At 36.5% G+C, this 19439-nt stretch overlaps 1 protein-coding gene across 1 annotated transcript in view; it reads right to left on the reverse strand.

Moving 5' to 3' along the window:
* Nucleotides 1–19439, reverse strand: part of LOC148944878 (uncharacterized) — a 181821-nt gene that overhangs the window by 138387 nt on the left and 23995 nt on the right. The window contains exon 3 of the mRNA XM_089098835.1: nucleotides 10967–11001. Within this exon, the coding sequence (XP_088954961.1) occupies nucleotides 10967–11001 (35 nt within the window). The remainder of the gene's footprint in view (nucleotides 1–10966; nucleotides 11002–19439) is intronic.

A 19439-nucleotide genomic window follows, 5' to 3' on the forward strand; every position in this document is an offset into this window, starting at 1 on the left:
AAGAGAATGTAACTGTGACAAGGTAAAGCACAACAAGTCACTACTGAAATATTCTAACTCTTGCATTTCAACGAGAGAAATCCGAAATGAACTTTGAAAAATCATGAGAATGTAGCTGTGACAAGGTAAACCAAGACAAGACACTACTGAAATATCCCAATTCTTGCATTTCACGAAAGAAATTCAAAATGAACTTTTAAAAATATACATATTTTAACTTTGACAATTTAAATCACATCAAAAAACTACTGAAATATTCCAAATCTATATTTTAACTTAAAGAAATAAGAAAGTAAATTTTAAATTAAACATAAAGTATCTTTTACTCTGGATAGAAAAAAAACACCCTCCACAAATAGTACAACCCTTGAACTTTAGGACTTAGATTAGAAAGGAACTACGAAAAATTATCAGAATATAATTGTGGTAAGGTAAAGCACAATAGGTCACTACTGAAATATTTCAAGACTTGCATTTCTACAAAAGAAATCCGAAATAAACTTTGAAAAATCAAGAGAGTATATCCGTGACAAGGTAAACCATGACAAGACCCTACTGAAATTTTCCACATCTTGCATTTCACGAAAGAAATTCAAAATGAACTTTGAAAAATTGAGAGAATGTAACTGTGACAAGGTAAAGCACAACAAAAACTACTGAAATATTCCAACTTGCATTTCAATGAAAGAAATTCAAAATGAACTATGAAAATCCACAGAATGTAACTGTGACAAGGTAAAGCACAACAAAACACTACTGAAATATTCCAACTCGTGCATTTCACGACAGAAATTCAAAATGAACTTCGAAAAATCAAAAGAGAATGTAACTGTGACAAGGTAAAGCACAACAAGTCACTACTGAAATATTCCAACTCTTGCATTTCAACGAAAGAAATTCAAAATGAACTTTGAAAAATCATGAGAATGTAGCTGTGACAAGGTAAACCACGACAAGACACTACTAAAAAATATTCCAATTCTTGCATTTCACGAAAGAAATTCAAAATGAACTTTGAAGAAATTCAAAATGAACTTTGAAAAATTAAGAGAATGTAACTGTGACAAGGTAAAGCACAACAAAACACTACTGAAATATTCCAACTTTGCATTTCAATGAAAGAAATTCAAAATGAACTATGAAAATCCACAGAATGTAACTTCGACAAGGTAAAGCACAACAAAACACTACTGAAATATTCCAACTCGTGCATTTCACGACAGAAATTCAAAATGAACTTCGAAAAATCAAAAGAGAATGTAACTGTGACAAGGTAAAGCACAACAAGTCACTACTGAAATATTCCAACTCTTGCATTTCAACGAAAGAAATCCAAAATGAACTTTGAAAAATCATGAGAATGTAGCTGTGACGAGGTAAACCACGACAAGAAACAACTAAAATATTCAAACTCTTTAATTTCGAGAAATAAATTCAAAGTGAACTTTGAAAAATTAAGAGAATGTAACTGTGACAAGGTAAAGCACAACAAAACACTATTAAAATTTTCCAACTCTTGCATTTCAATGAAAGACGTTCAAAATCAAATTTAAAAATCAATAGAATGTAACTTCGACAAGGTAAAGCACAACAAAACACTACTGAAATATTCCAACTCTTGCATTTCAACGAAGGAAATCCAAAATGAACTTTGAAATCGAGAATGAGCTGTGACAAGGAACTACGACAGACACTACTGAAATATTTCAACTCTTGCATTTCAAGAAAGAAATCCAAAATGAACTTTGAAAATCAAGAGAATGTAACTGTGACAAGGTAAAGCACAACAAAACACTACTGAAATATTCCAACTCTTGCATTTCAATGAAAGAAATCCAAAATGAACTATGAAAAATCATGAGAATGTAGCTGTGATAAGATAAAGTACAACAAAACACTACTGAAATATTCCAACTCTTGTTCACGAAATAAATCAAAATGAACTTTGAAAATCAGAGAATGTAGCTGCAATAAACCTGACAAGACACTACTGAAATATCACTGTTTACGAAATATATTCAAAATGAACTTTGAAAAATTAAGAGAAAGTAACTGTTAAATGGTAAAGCACAACAAAACACTACTGAAATATTCCAACTCTTGCATATCAATGAAAGAAATTCAAAATGAACAATGAAAATCAACATAATGTACCTGTGACAAGGTAAATCACAACAAAACACTACTGAAATATTCCAACTCTTGCATTTCACGACAGAAATTCGAAATGAACTTCGAAAAATCAAGAGAATGTAACTGTGACAAGGTAAAGCACAACAATTCACTACTGAAATATTCCAACTCTTGCATTTCAACGAAAGAAATCCTAAATGAACTTTGAAAAATCATGAGAATGTAGCTGTGACAAGGTAAACCACGACAAGACACTACTGAAATATTCCAATTCTTGCATTTCAAGGAAGAAATCCAAAATGAACTTTGAAAAATCAAGAGAATGTAACTGTGACAAGGTAAAGCACAACAAAACCCTACTGAAATATTCCAACTCTTGCATTTCAACGAAAGAAATCCACCCTCCCCTGCCCTCAGAAATGGAGGAAGGAGGGGCCTCTGAGCATTCCTCTTGAGGCAGATCCCGTTTATTTTCGATTCTGAGTATTTTTGGTTTTCCCTCCAAAATTGACCCCCCCCTCCCCTGCCCTCAGAAATGGTGAAATGAGGGGCCTCTGAACCTTGCCCTTGAGGCAGATCCCATTTATTTTCGATTCTGAGTATTTTTAGTTTTCCCTCCAAAATTGACCCCCCCCCTCCCCTGCCCTCAGAAATGGAGGAACGAAGGGCTTCTGAGCCTTCCTCGTGAGGCAGATCCCATTTATTTTCGATTCTGAGTATTTTCGGTTTTCCCTCCAAAATTGACCCTCCCCCCTCTCCTGCCCTCAGAAATGGGGGAACGAAGGGCCTCTGAGCCTTGCCCTTGAGGCAGATCCCGTTTATTTTCGATTCTGAGTATTTTGGTTTTCCCTCCAAAATTGAACCCCCCCCTCCCCTGCCCTCAGAAATGGGGGGAGGATGGGCCGCTGAGCCTTCCCCGTGAGGCAGATCCCATTTATTGTCGATTCGGAGTATTTTTTGTTTTCCCTCCAAAATTGACCCTTCACGTTAAAAAAATTATCCAATCACTAATTACCCCTTTTTTGCAAATGTCAATCAATGAATTCCGATTGTAAAAGCGTGTTTAATCATGTTACCTAACCCACAGTACAGCAATTTGATATGCGTAGCCTACTGCCAGGAACCAGTGGGGGGATTCTTGCTCGTAATTGCTAATCACCTTAACCCTTTTATCCATCGTCAAGTACATGTTCCAAAAATATTTTATTCAGAGATTTTACGCTAAAAAATTATCCAATCCCTAATTCCTCCTTTTTTGCGAATGTCTATCAAACTCGATGGAACGTAATCTCACCGAACACGTCAAACTGTTTCCACAGACTTTAAAAATGGAACTGTGGATAACACGTAGGTGATTGAAAGCCTTCCCTAAAAAACCTTTGCTAATAACCAGTCTGGTTGAAGAACTTGGAGTTGAAACAAATTTGCAGGGGGAATCCCCATTTATACTGTTACCTTTTTTTTGCAATGTTTAGAAACAGGAGGGGAATCCCCGCTCGTTTGGAATGGTACCAACGGGACATAAGCAAAAAACACGTTGTTTCATATCGTGTTTAATCACGTGTAGAGATCCCATAGAATAACAATGGAAGGGACATAGAATAGCATGGAAGGAACATAAGGCCATGTGAGAGGATACTCACTCTCTTTGAAAAGGTGTAGAGCTTCTATAGAATAACATGGTAATTCGTATACACGCAAGCAAAGTATAACATTGATTACTACTCCCATCGTAAATGACGTCACAGCAAAACTGACGTCTCCTTCGAGGGGTTTCATGCCCTTTTTAAAATTCACTCAAATTTGTTTTCAAAATAAGATTTGACTATTAAGTCTAATGAAAATAATATTTGCCATTACTGGATCGGCTACAAATGGCAATTTTTCCTCACTAGACACTTATTTAAAGATGTGTTAAAAGTTTGGGTACCATGGGCTGTTTTGAGTCATACGCAAACATTAACAGAAATACAAATTGTTTATTTTCGTTAACTTTAATTTTTGGGAAATATCATAGAACCCCAGTTTGTTTGTTTTTTAGGGGAGGGGGGAAATTCCATGGAAATCCTGAAAAATCAGGGGATAGGAATCAGGGGAAAATGTCCTTGATTCCATAAAACTTGTTTCGAAAAGCCTATAAGTGATAAATGTTGTATGTTTTTTCTCAATCCTCATCCACAGTTTGCAAAAGCAGGCGGTAAAGAGGCACATTACTTCACAGGAGTCAAGAGATCGGCAAAATGTTCGGTATCTGTTTAGCTCAAAAGACAACTAAAACTAGTATTAAATACTATAGGCTAAACCAAAGGGATGCCGCCATATTCACGAAAACAGATCAGAGGAAAAAGACCAAGCCCTCCCCCCCCCCACACACACAGAATTGGGAGTCCTCTTCAACCCCATACAACCCCCCCCCCCCCAATCCCACTAGCTGCGTCTTAGCATTGGATAAATAGGCACATTGCGAAGATGTATTTACTTCACAGGAGGGGGAAGAGTTTAGAACCTCCCTAGCACAAAGACTATTAAATCCAGTTTTTGTATTATACATTAAGGCGACAATAGCCAGAAAAACATTTTAACCTCTTCGCCCCTCCCCCCCCAAAAAAAACAACTCATCCTCTCCTAATCAGTAGTGCATTGGGTAAATAAGCGCATTTACTTCACAGGAGGTAGGAGAGTTCAGAACCTCCCTAGCACAAAAACTGTCAAATCCAGCTTGTGCATTATACATTAAGGCGACAACATGTTCATGGAAAGAGACCAGAGGACCAGAAAAATATTTTAACCCCTTCACACACACACACCCCTAAAAAATTTAAACTCATTCCCTCCTCACCAGTAGTGCATTGAATAAATAGGCGCATTTACTTCACAGGAGGTAGGAGAGTTAGGCAAAATGTTCAGTACCTCTCTAGCACTAACACTGTCAAATCTTGTTTTATATACTATGCACCGGTGACATCACCATATACCTCCTGGAATAAAACTTACAGGAAAAATTTGCGGAAGGTCCTGTGGAACAAAATGAGAATGTTTTCGAAACGGAAACTCACAAGAAAAATGAGTTTCCCCTCAAAATCTTCCAGGGATGTTCTATGAACACCCATATGGGAGATCCTAGCGAAGTGCGACATCTTCTAAAACTCTAAATCGGGTATTCCCAACCTAAGGCCTCTTTGAACAGCAATCTAACACACCTTTTTGCACTTATTCAAATTCTTCCCAGCAAACCATTCTCGAATCCAAGAGAGAGTGCATCCCCTGTTGGAAGCATCACTTCTAAATAAATATACGACACCACTTTTTTCTACAAAGAACCATATTTTTTGCACATGACTGTCTTCAGGGACAGACTTCTGTAGGGGCTCTCGACATCACAAGAAAACCACCACTCGGTTCTTGCCAGAGGTATAAATAAAAATTTTCGCGGGAAAGGCCTTAGGCCTTCTCTAGAGTTAGTAATTCCATAACACATTTTTTTTTCACTTAGAAATCTGAGAGCTCACTAAAACCTTAATGAGCAGAATTTTTCACCTAATCCGCGTAATGGTCCACTTTATTGGTTCTGACAGCAGCTATGGCAAACCTGAGCCAGTAACTGACGATCAAACAGTCTATTGAACGTGAGATGGCCAATTACAATCATTATAACGATGATAAAGGTAAACGTAAGGTTAAACGCTAACAACGGAGCAGGTGATGATTCCCTCGTTTTAGGCAAGTATGCACCAGGTGGGGTTCCCCAGGACAGCCCTCCTGAACCCCAGATTTTTGCCTCGTGTTACACATAATGTACGATTTATGTATTGATTGAACCCGGTACAAAATTTCTGTGTACGCGCCTAGTCTCTGTAGTATGAGTTTTAAGGAGTAGGAAATTATCTGGGTTTCTTTCTTTTAAAAAATCAACAGAACGGAGAACAAAAATCAACAGAAACATTTCTATATTATTTGCTTCTTTTGGGAGCCCCCACCCCAACCCAACAATTCTTAGGATACAAACCCAGAACGAATTAATTTCCAGGTACCAGTCTAGCCTCCTCTACGTTCAGTAGCACAGACTACTTGTGTAAACCTACATTTTGTTAAAACGATATAAAATAGTTTAAATAATTCTGGCAGGTAGATGATCTACTTTGGAATCTTAGAACATTAGACGTAAATTGTTTCTAAATAAAAATTATTGAAATATGTTGACACATGTTTAGCCCATTGCTGATTTATATTTTTAAATAATATGCTAATGAAATAGGGAAGCCGTGTCAACTAACCAAACAGGACGGTTTGGATATTTCCTATAAATCAGGTTTGGGCTTTAAGCAAAGAGAAAAAAGAGAAATTACTTTCCAATAGTTGTGAGGTAAAACTTAGCGTTTGACTTTATTGGTTTACGACTGTGACACATTTTCATGAGCCAATCACATTCTAACTTAAGCGTGTGTCAGAAAGGGAAGCCAAATGATCGCGTCTTTTAAGACTTGATTGGCTCTTCTATGTAAAATTTTGGGCCTGTAAAAAGAAAAAGTGAATCACATTCCTATGACAATTCGTGCTGATTCGTGACCTTCTCTGTACCTTATCTTCTAAGGTCTATAAGAGCATCAAGCGTTTTTTTTTTGTTTTTTTTTTAGGTTAGATTCGTGCAGGAATTTTTAGTGATGTACATTCCTGCTACAATTTGCGATGATTCGTGGCCATATCTTCAACGGTCAATAAAAGCGTTTTTAGTAATGCCGATTCACGTTATAATATTATAATAAGAAGTTCACCAATATCCAACTGGAGCCTAATACCTCCCCAAGTCACCAATTTGGGTGCGTTTTGGCACTTTTTAAGGTGCTCATTCTGCAAATCAGCAAATTTTTCAAAAACAAAGCTTTAAAAAAACAACATTTGGCATATTAGTCTTTAAAAAATGGTGTCGTTTGTATATTTACACTTTGATGGCTACTCTATTTGGCAGCATGCATCATTCTGGTAACACTGACTCTTTCGAATTTCACCCGCTCTTGGCTTCTTGGCGACCGCAGTCAGAGTGCGTGTCGCGGATCTGGCGATAAGTCGGAGCCTACAAAGCTTCCGTTGTGTACGATGTCATTTGATAAATTTCTTCTGTCAATTAGCATGAATTGAGATCTTGCGGTTATTCAAGGCCGTATCCAGGGGGGGGATAGGGGGTTTGAACCCCCCCCCACCCCACCCTGGAATGTTTGTTTGACTCGTAAAAACGTAACAAAAATGGATATAAACAAACTTTGTATGCGTTTTCAGGTTTTTTTAGTACCCCCCCCCCCCGAAAAAAAAATCCTGGGTACGGTCATGCAGTTATTTCTCTACTTTTTTGAAAAACGAGCTATAATTTTCTCGTTTTTGTTTTTATGCTGACATGAATAGCCCCCCTCTCCAAAGCGAAAAAATCCAGCGTATGTGCCTGTTCCTTGGAATGCAGACAGAAAAATACGCTTATGTATCTTACCAATTTCTTTATTAGACTGTGTGGTATCCCAAAACTAAAATATGGTGATTCACACTGATCCCTCCTGATCTTAACCGCCCTTGGCTTCCAATTACCAAGGTCAGAATGCACAACGCATACCTGATGGCATGTCGAGAGTTTACAAAGAAGCCATTGTATAATAGCCCCCCGCCCCCAAGAAAAAAATCCAACAAGAATATAAGGATATAGACGCACATAAGGATATAGATGCACTGGAAGCAGTTCAAAGGCGGATGACGAAGTTCTCCCCAAGTCTAAAAGACCTCGCATACAAACAACGTCTTCGTCTGCTTCACCTACCAGCACTCTCATACAAATTTCTAAGGGGTGATACGATCGAGCTGTACAAACTATGCCGTGGCTGCTATGGCAACGTCCCCGGAGAAGCACTGCTGGTCTTTAACGAAAATCCTCTACGTGGCCATCCCTTAAAGCTTAAAACTGAGAGGTAGGCAAATTGGCCTTTCGAAACAGAGTCGTCGACACCTGGAACTCCCTACCCGAAGAAACCGTTGTGGCACCCTCCATCAGCTCTTTCAAGAACTCATTTGACAAGATATACGAGAGTCGTATGTACGACTTCAGTAACTTTAGAAGATTTATCTAAATTTTTGTTTTGTCTTTTTCCTGTTTTGTAAGAGGCTCTGGCCTGCGGTTTTGCATTATATCATTATTATTATAAACCGTTTAAGGTCATTTGATAGATTTCCGCCACAAACATAGTAAACCGAAATCTCTGGGGTCGCTTTATAGTTCCTATAAGTGTGCCATTATTTTTCTGTCTTTCTCTTATGCTGCTTTAAACAATCCCCCTTCTTCTTTGAAATTCGGACCAGCGCACATATCCTTACCTCTCTTACCAGTTTCTTTGCTTGATCAAGGGATGTCAGAAAAAAATTAAAAAGTGGCGTGAAAATAACAGGTTTGAAGACAGGGGACATGAGATTTCTTCAAAAGGTATGTGCCACAGGGAAAGAAGGTTATATATTGAGGTTTTCATCAGTATCATCTAATTTCGAAAAGTACAGGCCCACAGCATAAATATATATACGAACAGCAGTGAAAAGTTTCTTCAAAAGTGACACACATCATAGCGCGCTGAATGGGAAGTTTCAAGTACGTCAGATCAATACTTTCAGTTGCTACTTGGCATTCGATCAGATCAATCGCGTCTTAATGCGTTACACATTTTGTCATTGCGCGTGCGCGAAGAGGCGGAGTCATGAAGAGTTCTAGATTGATGTGTTTAAAAAATCTTAAATGGAGAGTATAGGACATTTCGCTACTGTTCGTATATATATTTATGCTGTGTACACATGTACTGGCCCAAACTGTTTGCTTAAAATTGAAACTATTCCCCTATGAGCAGGCATGCCAACAACACTAATCCATGCCTCCGTAATACTTCAGATGTAGGAGGTCTATATTAATAATAACTAAGATAGGAGGTCTTCGTAATAATTAAGATAAGGTGGCTTCTTATTATATTTTTATACAAAACAAGAAAACGTAGGACAACAAAGGTGGAAAAAGAAGAATAAAAATAGATATAAAGTCCGTGGAAGAAAATAAAAAGACATACCTTAAAAACAAAAAGGTTAAAGAAAGGAGTGACTGTAACAAGTAGCAGTAAAAGGCAACTGAATTTAATAGATATTTCATTAAAATGTAAATAAAAAGATTTGGAACAATACCTTAGCGTTCAAGCTAAGCAATGTTTAGGGGGGGGGAACAGTCAAATTTTGGGTAAAATGTCCTAGGGTAATGGATCTCGAATAAAATATCTTGATTTGTTTGTAAAGAAAATTAAACGACACTACAGCTATTTTAAATGTTTTTTTTTAATTACTGTTTTAAATGCACAGCAGGTAAAGAAATTTAGGTGACTGTCGAACTGAAATGCATTGAAAAATTCACTCGAATTGTAGACTTGTTTGGGTAACTGTTTTTGACACGAGGTTCCAGTTCTCTCGGATTTTGACACACATCTTGTTATTTTAGTATCATGAGCATCGGCAAAGGGCCGGGACAATACCCCCCCTCCCTCTTGGGAGACAAAAAAATACTCTAAATGTATAAAAAGAGGAAATAAGAAATATTCCAATTCAAAGCTTGGCAAAAATAACTCTTAATAAAACTTTCTCTCCCGTCGAAAATTTCCTGACGGCGCTCATGTTACGTTTAGGATCGACATTACAACTTTTATTAATTCACAAGCTGTTGTTACCAAAAACCATTGCTAAAAAAAGAAACACTGAACACTTCTATTCTATCTCACAGCAAACGATTAAACAGAAACTATAAAATATCCAAGTAGGCAAGAAAGAACACGCCAAAGACACTGCATCAACACCAAGTGAATAGCCCACTAGCCCCATATTTATTTACAAAAGTGGCAGAATTGGGTTTCTGTCACAATTTGTCTTCACAGTAGCAACACTGAACAGGGGCGCTATTGAAATTTATTAACTATAACGGAAATATTTATTATATGAAACCAGTTTTACCAAACGAAAAATTCTCCAACTTTAAACTTTTCAAAAGAAATTTGTAGGCCAGTGGCGTTAATTGGGGGGGAGGGGTCAGAGATAGGCATGTACCCCCTAAATTGTGAAAAGAACCTTACAACTTTACCCCCCACCCCTACCCTCATATAGATTTTGAAAAATGCCTTTTCCCCCCTCAAAGTTTTCGCAAATTGAAGCCAGCACTGTAGGTCATCCAATAGTACTTAAAACACCCCCCCCCCCCCCCCCAAAAAAATGGCAATCTTAAAATACCCAAATTGGCAAGAAAGAACATGCCAAAGACCCTTCATTAAAATTACGAGAATTTTTTTTCATTTTTTTTTAGGGGAAGGACATACTAAACGCCATTGTATGGCTTACAGCTTTTATGAAAATGATTTAATAATAAAAACATTTCGTTTGACAGAACCGTACCTACATACGGCTTGAAATGGCTTCCAATTAAGGAGCAAAATTTTTAAATTTTATTTCCTGGAAAAATTCTGTCTATTTGGGGAAAATTATCGATCCTATGGCCCAAAGGTTTTTGAAAAGAAACATTTTAGATAAAGGTATTAAATTTACTAGGTATTCAGTGTTTGAAATAAGAAAATTATATAAGATGGTGTCTCGAGAACAAAATATGTCTTTCTAGAGTTACGGTACTAAGGTTGTGGATGTAACACAGGCCCTCGGGAGATGAGAGTTATTACGCTCAGAGTTAGAAAAATATAGTTAATTCAGTCTTATTTTGGGGCTATTGGACTACCATTAAACCGACTCAAACCGTGAAAAGAAAACAAATTTGGAAAACCATGCCTCATACCATTTAATTCTCTCCAAATAGATTCGTAGTAATCTCTAAAAAAAAAACACTAAAATTAGCCGTTAAAATAAAAGTACAAAGTATCAAAACAATTGGCAATTTATGACAAGCATGTAAGCCGCATCTTGTGCATGCGCACGAGCAGTAAACACATTTCAGGGGGGAGAAGTGAAGTATTTTAATAGAAGGCGTTGTCGTAGAAACTTCAAAAAAGGCTCATTCGATTGGAAATTCAAAGGGCTAGTGCCCTTTTTAATAGTCGAAAGTGATTGAAAGGCAACTCATCCCCCCCCACGCCCATCATTCCCCCAAACACATCCAATCAAAATTGTAAGATAGCCATTTTGTTCAGCGTAGTTGATTTCCAGATAGAAAATATGGTCTTATTTATTTCAAAATAGCAAACGGAGAAGAGTTGCATGACAATATTTAGAAGACGGACGGGAAAACTGTGTACGTGCCTGAGGCATGGAAAAACTGCAGCTGAAAAGAAAAAGTTTCATTTCCTTGTTTCCATATCGTTATACCATGGACAAAGATCGAACACGTGTAGGAAAAGGCGAAGATAACTGTAATAGTTACAGAACTGAAAAAAAGAGTTTGGACATTGGCGAGTTGGAGGAAAAATCTAATTGGAAAATTCAAATTTTTGCGATTAAAAAGACTTAAATTCTTTCAATTTCCGTTATGAACCATCTTAAAAATTCATTAGAGAAAAAAGGAGAGGTAATACTGAGTTTGCACAGTCCCTAGAGAGCAATGAGGTGGTTGGTGAGTCTACCCACCCTGTTTACCTAGTGGTAGCCAAACTAACGTGGCACAAAATCATTTATCAATCTCCTAGCTTTTTCCAAGACATTTAAAATTTAATAATACAAAATTATAAAGATACAACTATCCAATAAGAGCATATCTTATTTTATATGTTGGTAAGTTTCTGAAACAAAAGGAAAGCTGTTCATATAAAACCCCTTTGTCTGCATGTATCAACACAACAAAGGTGTAAAACGAATTAACAAGCCAGGCTATCTCAGTTAATGGGGAATCCTCCTAATCTTCGGTTCGAGGGGTTCGAGTCCATTGTTGGGCCTTTTTTCCCATCGGTTGGAAGTAAAGTAATGTGAATACTGCAGATCCTTTTGCGGTTAAAGTTGCATTTGTAGAAAAAAGACGATGTTAGACTACAGCTATATTTGGAATTTAATGTTGTGGGAAGAAGTCACGAGAAAAGATTTAAAAGGATTTTAGTCGGCTTAGTGCAGTAATGAACTGTTGGTACTAGTAGTGGTAATATAGTATTAATCAGTCTACCCTATTTTGTCTCCCAGCTCGGGGATCGAGCTGAAACTTTCTGGGGCAATTTGAGAAGGGGGAAAGAAACTTGGAATTTAGAGTACTATTCTATTAGCTCGAACCCACGCAGCGATGATGATAAAAGAAACTAGTCAAATAGGTTATTTCAACGGAGAATTCCTATGCCGAGGATTGCAAACAGTGGTTTCTCACTGCGTTTACAATATTTAAACTTTATTTTTTGGGGGTTTAGGGGGGAAAAGGTACCTAGGTTAGGTTAGGTTATGTTACTTTACGTATTTAATATATGCTATTCTTTACCCCCCCCCTCACCCCCTAACGTGCAAATATATAGACGAAATTTGTTTCGAAACTATTATACTTTCATCAGATTTTGTTTTATTTCAACCAAACTTCACTTATCGCGTGGGTTCGAGCTAATAGAGCAGTACCGAATTTTGTGTTGGAGGGGATATATTTTCCTTAGGCTCTTGCAAAAAAGTAGGCCTACTTACGTTTTTTTTTTCTTTTGTATGCCTGTCGTTCAACAGGCTTTACTGCTAGTGCTATGCAACTATAATAGACGAGTAATTATAGTGGAAGATGTTTAATAAACATCCAAGACGTCTTCAAATATGATTACCTTGGCTTTGCAGCAAAGTTGTAAGTCGGTGTAAGCTGTTTCATCCTTTGAAAATCGAATTCCCTTCCCCTATCGGTCTATAAATAAAAAAGACGGGTGACGACTCCAAGTTACTCATTAGAGGTCAATTCATTAGAAAAGTTGAAGGTGGGTTAGAAGAGCTAGGACAGGTTTGGGTACTTGTGTCGAATCTGGTAAGTACACGAGAAGTGAAGTTTCGTTAATGCTAATGAAATAAAATAAATTAGGATGAAAATATAATAGTTTATGAACAAATTTAGGCTATCTATTTGCACATTAGTGGGGGGGGGGGAAAGCATAGCACATATTAAAAACGTAACCTAACTTAACATAACCTAGGTACCTTTTTTTTCCTTCAAACCCAAAAAACAAAAGTTTAAATCTTAGTCACAGAGTTGGTAATAAGCCTACCTCACAAGGTAGCGAAACCTGTTTTTCATAGAGCATCTTTGACATTTCGATACGATCTCTATCGCGTACTTACCGGATTCTACACAAGTACCAAGGTTTGAGGGTAAAAGGTGTTTATACAACTGACTGAAAGTGCCTAGTCCCTCAAACGGTATTTAGAAAGAGTATTCTCCACGAAATTTATCTAAATGCCAAGTCTTATCTTGTGCATTGAAAATCACTCCTAGTAAAATGGGAGGAGGTGGGGGTGGAGGTATAGACGGTAGGAGACGTATGAAAGGGGAATCCAAGGCAGTTCTCAGACCACAGTGGCTAGGCAATGATGAACAGCGAGAAACAACAAAAAACAAAAACGAGAGATTTTCTAGAAGGTGAAATAAAGCAGGACAATAGAGGATCTCCCCTAACCGTCATCATTACGAAAAAAACTTTGATAGTAAAGAAACATAAGATCCAATTATAGAAACCATTCGAAATTTAACAATAGCAACAAAAAAGAGAAAAAAAAATATTGAAACCAAAATGGTGACTCCATTCTGCTATTAGCCTACGACATATTTTGTCTTTTTGGTGGGTTTTTTCCTTTATTTAACATATTTTACACACTGATAACGGCATAGAAGAGGTCACTGCCCTAATTACTGTTTTTTTCCTGCCTTATTTCCCTGCCCAAAAAATTTCCTCGTTTTTCGCCGTTTCTGGGTTTCCACTGTAATGAATGAGAGGTAGAGGCGGGGAAGGAAGATTGGGGTACACGGTGAGGTTGATAGCAAAAACATGTACACCTGCAAAATAAAGTGTGCATCTCATTGGAAGGACTTAGAAAGTATTCAACGAGGAATCTATTTCTATGCCAAGTTCCCTTTCTTGAAAGGTGACAGCACACCTATTTCTCATTCTCAGTCACTTAAATATTTGAACATAGGAGTCTGCATAGTTATTTGCCATTCATTTTCCTAATTAAAAGGATTTTCACGTAAGGAACCGAAAAAATAAGTATATTTCAATTTCAGTAGCAGTTTTCATTATAAATACTCTTTAAGAAAAGAGAGAAAATGCCGGCTACTAGTAGAAAATTTTACACCAAGAGTAGCAATAATATTAGCAATACCAGCAAAAACAATAATCCCTCCGCGTGCAGGGTCACCAATTGGGAGAGGGTCCTATATTTTTAAAAATAATTAACTTGGCATTTTCATTGAAAAATCGAAAAAAATACTCTAGGTTTCAAAACGTATCCTCAGAAGAATACCAGCCGGAGCAAACCGTATATGGTGGCTAGGACATTATAAGTGCATGCTGGTAAGGGACGTAAGCAGTGTGGCTCAGGACAAACCGACCTCTACCCCAAAACTCTAAATGTTGTCAAATTTCTGGGCAATTGTTATTCCTATTATCAAGAACAATTTGCTTTTGTTATCCCCCCCCGAAAACAAATGTCTGGTTACGAGCTTGATACTGGTGTACAACTCGCCAAAGACTTGACTTCTTGGTCACCCAACAAGAGAAAGAAAGAAAGCTGAGCAACCAAATACACACATGCACAAGCTTCTGGAGGGGAGAGATGGTCAGGGCAAAAAAATTCATATACATATTTTTATTTTTTATTTTAAAAAAAATAGAATATGAGGGTTCTAAACGATGAATCTCAGGGAAAACGAATTCAAGAATTAGCTCTGGGGATGGTCCCCAGCAAAATTGAACTTGGAAAATATAATTATTTTCTTTATTATTTTTTTAATTACTTTTTGAGAATCTCGACCTACGTGCAATTTAAATATGATCTTTAACTTATAAAAATTTTAAAATGGGCTTTAATGATCTCTTTGAAGAGTTTTTAAGAGCCTTCTGGGACTCCTTCACCACCTCTCGTCGGAGTTTAGCAAACTCCAGAAGTTATGTTTAGGTTAAAACTTAGTGCCCATACTGAAATCCAAACCAAAAAGGAAGAATGTGTGCATGTCACTAGAAAAGTCTTTAAAATATTACATTTTGATGAGGTTGTGAGGAGCTTGGAAAAAAATTTTTCCCTCTAACATTTGAACTATGTTCCACTTATGACTTCATAATACGGTTTTCGTGCGCACGCCTTGTATGCACTAAAATGTCAGGTTTTTACGAGAAAAGACAAATTTTAGGACTTTTCTACTGGCCATGAATATGAATAATGTGTGGGGAGGATTAGAATTCATATGATAAATACATAATTTAAATCCATATGGAAAAAACAAGATATGAAAGCAATTTAACAGGCACAAGTATTTCTCCGGATTAAAAAAATTGTTTTTCTTCTGGCAAAATATTTTTAACTAAATTTACAGACTTCTTTTGGCTTGTACCAATTCGACGCATCTTGAAAGATCACATACACGAAACCATAATGTAGCCTACCAAGAACATAAAAATTAAAAATATTTTTTGTCCCTTGGCCCATTCTAGGTCTATTCATACGTGAAAATTGCGATTTTCTAAGATTTTGCTTTTGGTTGCAAAAAACTGTAAAGTTTTTAGGGCAGGACACGATACCGTCAGCGTTGCGATGCTGAACCGTAAAAATTTTGCATGCAGACCTGCTATACTTCACCCCCACCCCCCTAATGTGCAAATATATAGCCCAAATTTGTTTCTAAAGTAAAGTAAACAAACCAAATTTGTTTCTCGAGTTTTACACGGCGCAAACTTGAGTGAGTAGCGTATAATACACAAGTCCGGATTTTTTTTTATAAAATTGAATTCCTGAACTTCCCTGACTGATTTCTGAGACATTTAAAGTTATGCAGATTTTTACTTTACCGATTCAAGCAATCAAATTTCATTTTTACTGTCCATGGTACTCAGAAATATCACATAGACGAGGTGTGCGCACAAGGGGAATTAAAGGCTACTTCACATGTTTCCTTAACGAACAATAAAGTACATATTTTGCTATTATTCAGCAGAACAAACAGCTTTCAATCCTAATTCGACCTGTCTTATACTAAATAGGACACAATCGATATTGTACATGACTTCACATACGAGAAAACAATTTCGGCACGCCTCTATGCGACTAAACAGGAATTTCCGGTTTTCTAGCAGAAGTACAGGACGGATATGCCATGAAAGCTGACACTGCTCTATCTAAAAATTCCATGGATAAATGCATCTATAACATTGGATAGGAACAATACAGAAATCAGCAAAGTTGAAATGACAGGTGTTTAAAATAAAATAAAATAGGGTAATGTTACTAATTAGATGGTTTGATATTTGATATCTTAGGCTTTTACTCGACAAATGAAATAAAACATACCCTCCTATTTTAGCTATTTTGCAGGATGAGAGGCAGAACCATGGAACTTTTAGACTTCTTCAAGGGCACCCACCACCCATTAGTTTTTTTTGCGAAAGCAAGACTTACAATAAAAGATTTTTGGGTACTTGCTGGTTATTGTTTTTTGTTTCTTAAATTAGGGATCAACCATGAAATGGACCTTTCGTTTCTTAGCAAAATAAGAAAACTGTTAAAAATTTCGCTCTCTCTTGGAAAAGTTTTGCGGATGCCCTCGCTAACGCAATGGTGGATTTGGGGTTGGAAAGGCTTGCTTCAGTTGGGGTTGGGACGATGTAACCCTTTAAAGTAGTTTTTTGTAATTGGTTTTTAATAGTTGAGTTATAAATACGTTTTTAATAGTTAGGACTGTTTCTTTTTCCACAAAGTTTCAGTTACTTTGTGTGATCTCTGTTAGATTTTACTCTGTTAGATGACGCGTACCACCTAAAAGTATTTAACTAAATTTATAATTATCAGGGGAATCTGTCCGTATTACCACAAAAGCCAACTTTGAGGTGAAAATCTTCCTTTTGTATTAAAAAGAAGGGAAAACTTAAAAATCATAACTTCTTTAGGCTGTGGAGATGATATTTCAGGATTGTGCTGTCACAATAGGGCTGAAAACTTAATATTTAAGCTTCTTCTTCCTATCAAAGATTTGTTTTATTAATTTAAGTTTCGGATTTCGGTTAGCAAATGGTGTCCACTTTACTGCCTATGTGGCGCAGTCAGCTTCTTCAAGCCCTCAGAAAGTGTAGTTTCATTTCTGCTTTGCTGAAAATTATACAGATTGATTCAGTTTGAAGATTAAGTAAAGTTTTTATTTCATTCAGCTTGAATGAAAAGTAAAGAAAAAACTTAAAACTAATAATATGAGAAATTGCCACAAATAGATGTGGCGTAGTCAGCTGTATCAAGCCCTCAGAAAGGGTAGAGTTTCATTTCTGCTTTGCTGAAAACTATACAGATTGATTCAGTTTGAAGTTTAAGTAAAGTTTTTTTTTCATTCAGCTTGAATGAAAAGTAAAGAAGAAACTTAAAACTAATAATATGAGAAATTGCCACAAATAGATGTGGCTTGGTCAGCTTCTTCTGTCCCTCAGAAAGGGTAGTTTCATTTCTGCTTTGCCGAAAACTATACAGATTGATTCAGTTTGAAGTTTTCTTGACACATAGGTTTTTCTTTATTATTTAAAATGAATGGATTTAACAGGCAGAAAGTACAGATGATAACTAGAGCCATTATAAACTAGTAAAACTGAAGCAGTTAATACATATATACTAATATAAGGGAACATTTGAGTTTCAGCTGTATCTAGTTCAATTTAATGTTATGATAAAAAAAAAAGTCCAAAATATATTTAGTTTTCTGTACAGGGCAAATGTCAGTCTAGCCTTTAGAGGGATTTGAGGAGGTTGACGACAATAGAAATTGGTTTTAATTTATGCTGATTTCATATTTAGCTTCGGTTCATAGTAATTTTGGTTCGTTTTAAGCTTCGTATCCTCCTTCTACGAGGCCATTTGAATGAGGATGGCATTTAAATCCTTGTTTAACTCCCATCTTCGTGAAACAGGCATTTGCTCGATAAGATGATGGATTCCTTCATCCATCTCTGCTCTATGTCTCAAGGCAGAGTTGAACTAGATCAGCAAGAAATACATGACAGTAGAAGCAAAAACGCACTGCGGTACTTATGTATTATAGCGACCACACTCAAGAAGTGAAGTTAAGTTAATCATAACTAAATAAACCAAAATATGATGAAAATATATACTTCAGTAACAAAATTATGGTAACTACAACAGAGAATTATGGAGAGCAGGCCGCACAAAACACATTATATTAAATACCTACCCTAACCACCTCTATATATTAAATATTTAATTAAAATATGCCTGGATAGTAGTTTATCTCACTCAGGTTAAGCTAATTATCTCCGAATCCACACAGAGAAACGGATTTTACAACAGATCAAGAACAACAGTGTGGTCGCTATAATACACAAGTACTCACACTTATTTTAATAAATTCGGCACAAATAAACCCAGCATCCAGCATGCCCGGGGATGGTTGACTTCCATCAGCACTCATCCTCGTGAAAATGGACCCTTAGTTATTTCTGTTCGCACTAAATTTGGCTTCTTAAACGAGTTTATTCCGACTCGTTTCAAATCTAAAAAATCGCTCTATACGTTTCATTGAAAAATTTTGTTTTTCTTCTTTTATTCTTACAGAAGAAACAACGTAATTTATCAAAGTGATAAGAGCTACGGCAATGTATGCATAAAAGAGATACGACAATAGTAGGACATAGATTACAAGACGTTAAAGACGCAATATCTCAACTATAGAATAAACACTGTTTATCTCACATCAACATAAACAACACACTTTCAATATTGTTGTTAAGTGCTTAAAAATGATTTCTTTTATAATATCAATAAAGACTGTATAGCTTCAACAGTGGTAATTAGGATTGTAAAAAGAAATATATATATAGTTTTTTAAGATATTGCCTCTTTTAATATTACCCATAAACAGAAACAGGTTTCTGATGGGGGAGGGGTATGCATAAAATCACGTGCGAGGGATTTTACTTTGTCAAGGGGGGGGGGGGAGGGGAACAACAAGAAAAACAAATTTTATTTGTACCGAAGACATTCAAGTGTTAATCATAATGAAATAAACCAAAACATGATGTAAATGTTATACTTTAGTTTATATAATAATATAAGTTGGGCTATATATTTGCACATTAGGGGGGTCGGGGTAAAGTAACCTATCCCAG

This window comes from Artemia sp. Qi Xiang Cuo, chromosome 13 (assembly GCF_049724085.1).
Source record: "Artemia sp. Qi Xiang Cuo chromosome 13, ASM4972408v1, whole genome shotgun sequence".
NCBI classification, from domain to species: domain Eukaryota; kingdom Metazoa; phylum Arthropoda; class Branchiopoda; order Anostraca; family Artemiidae; genus Artemia; species Artemia sp. Qi Xiang Cuo.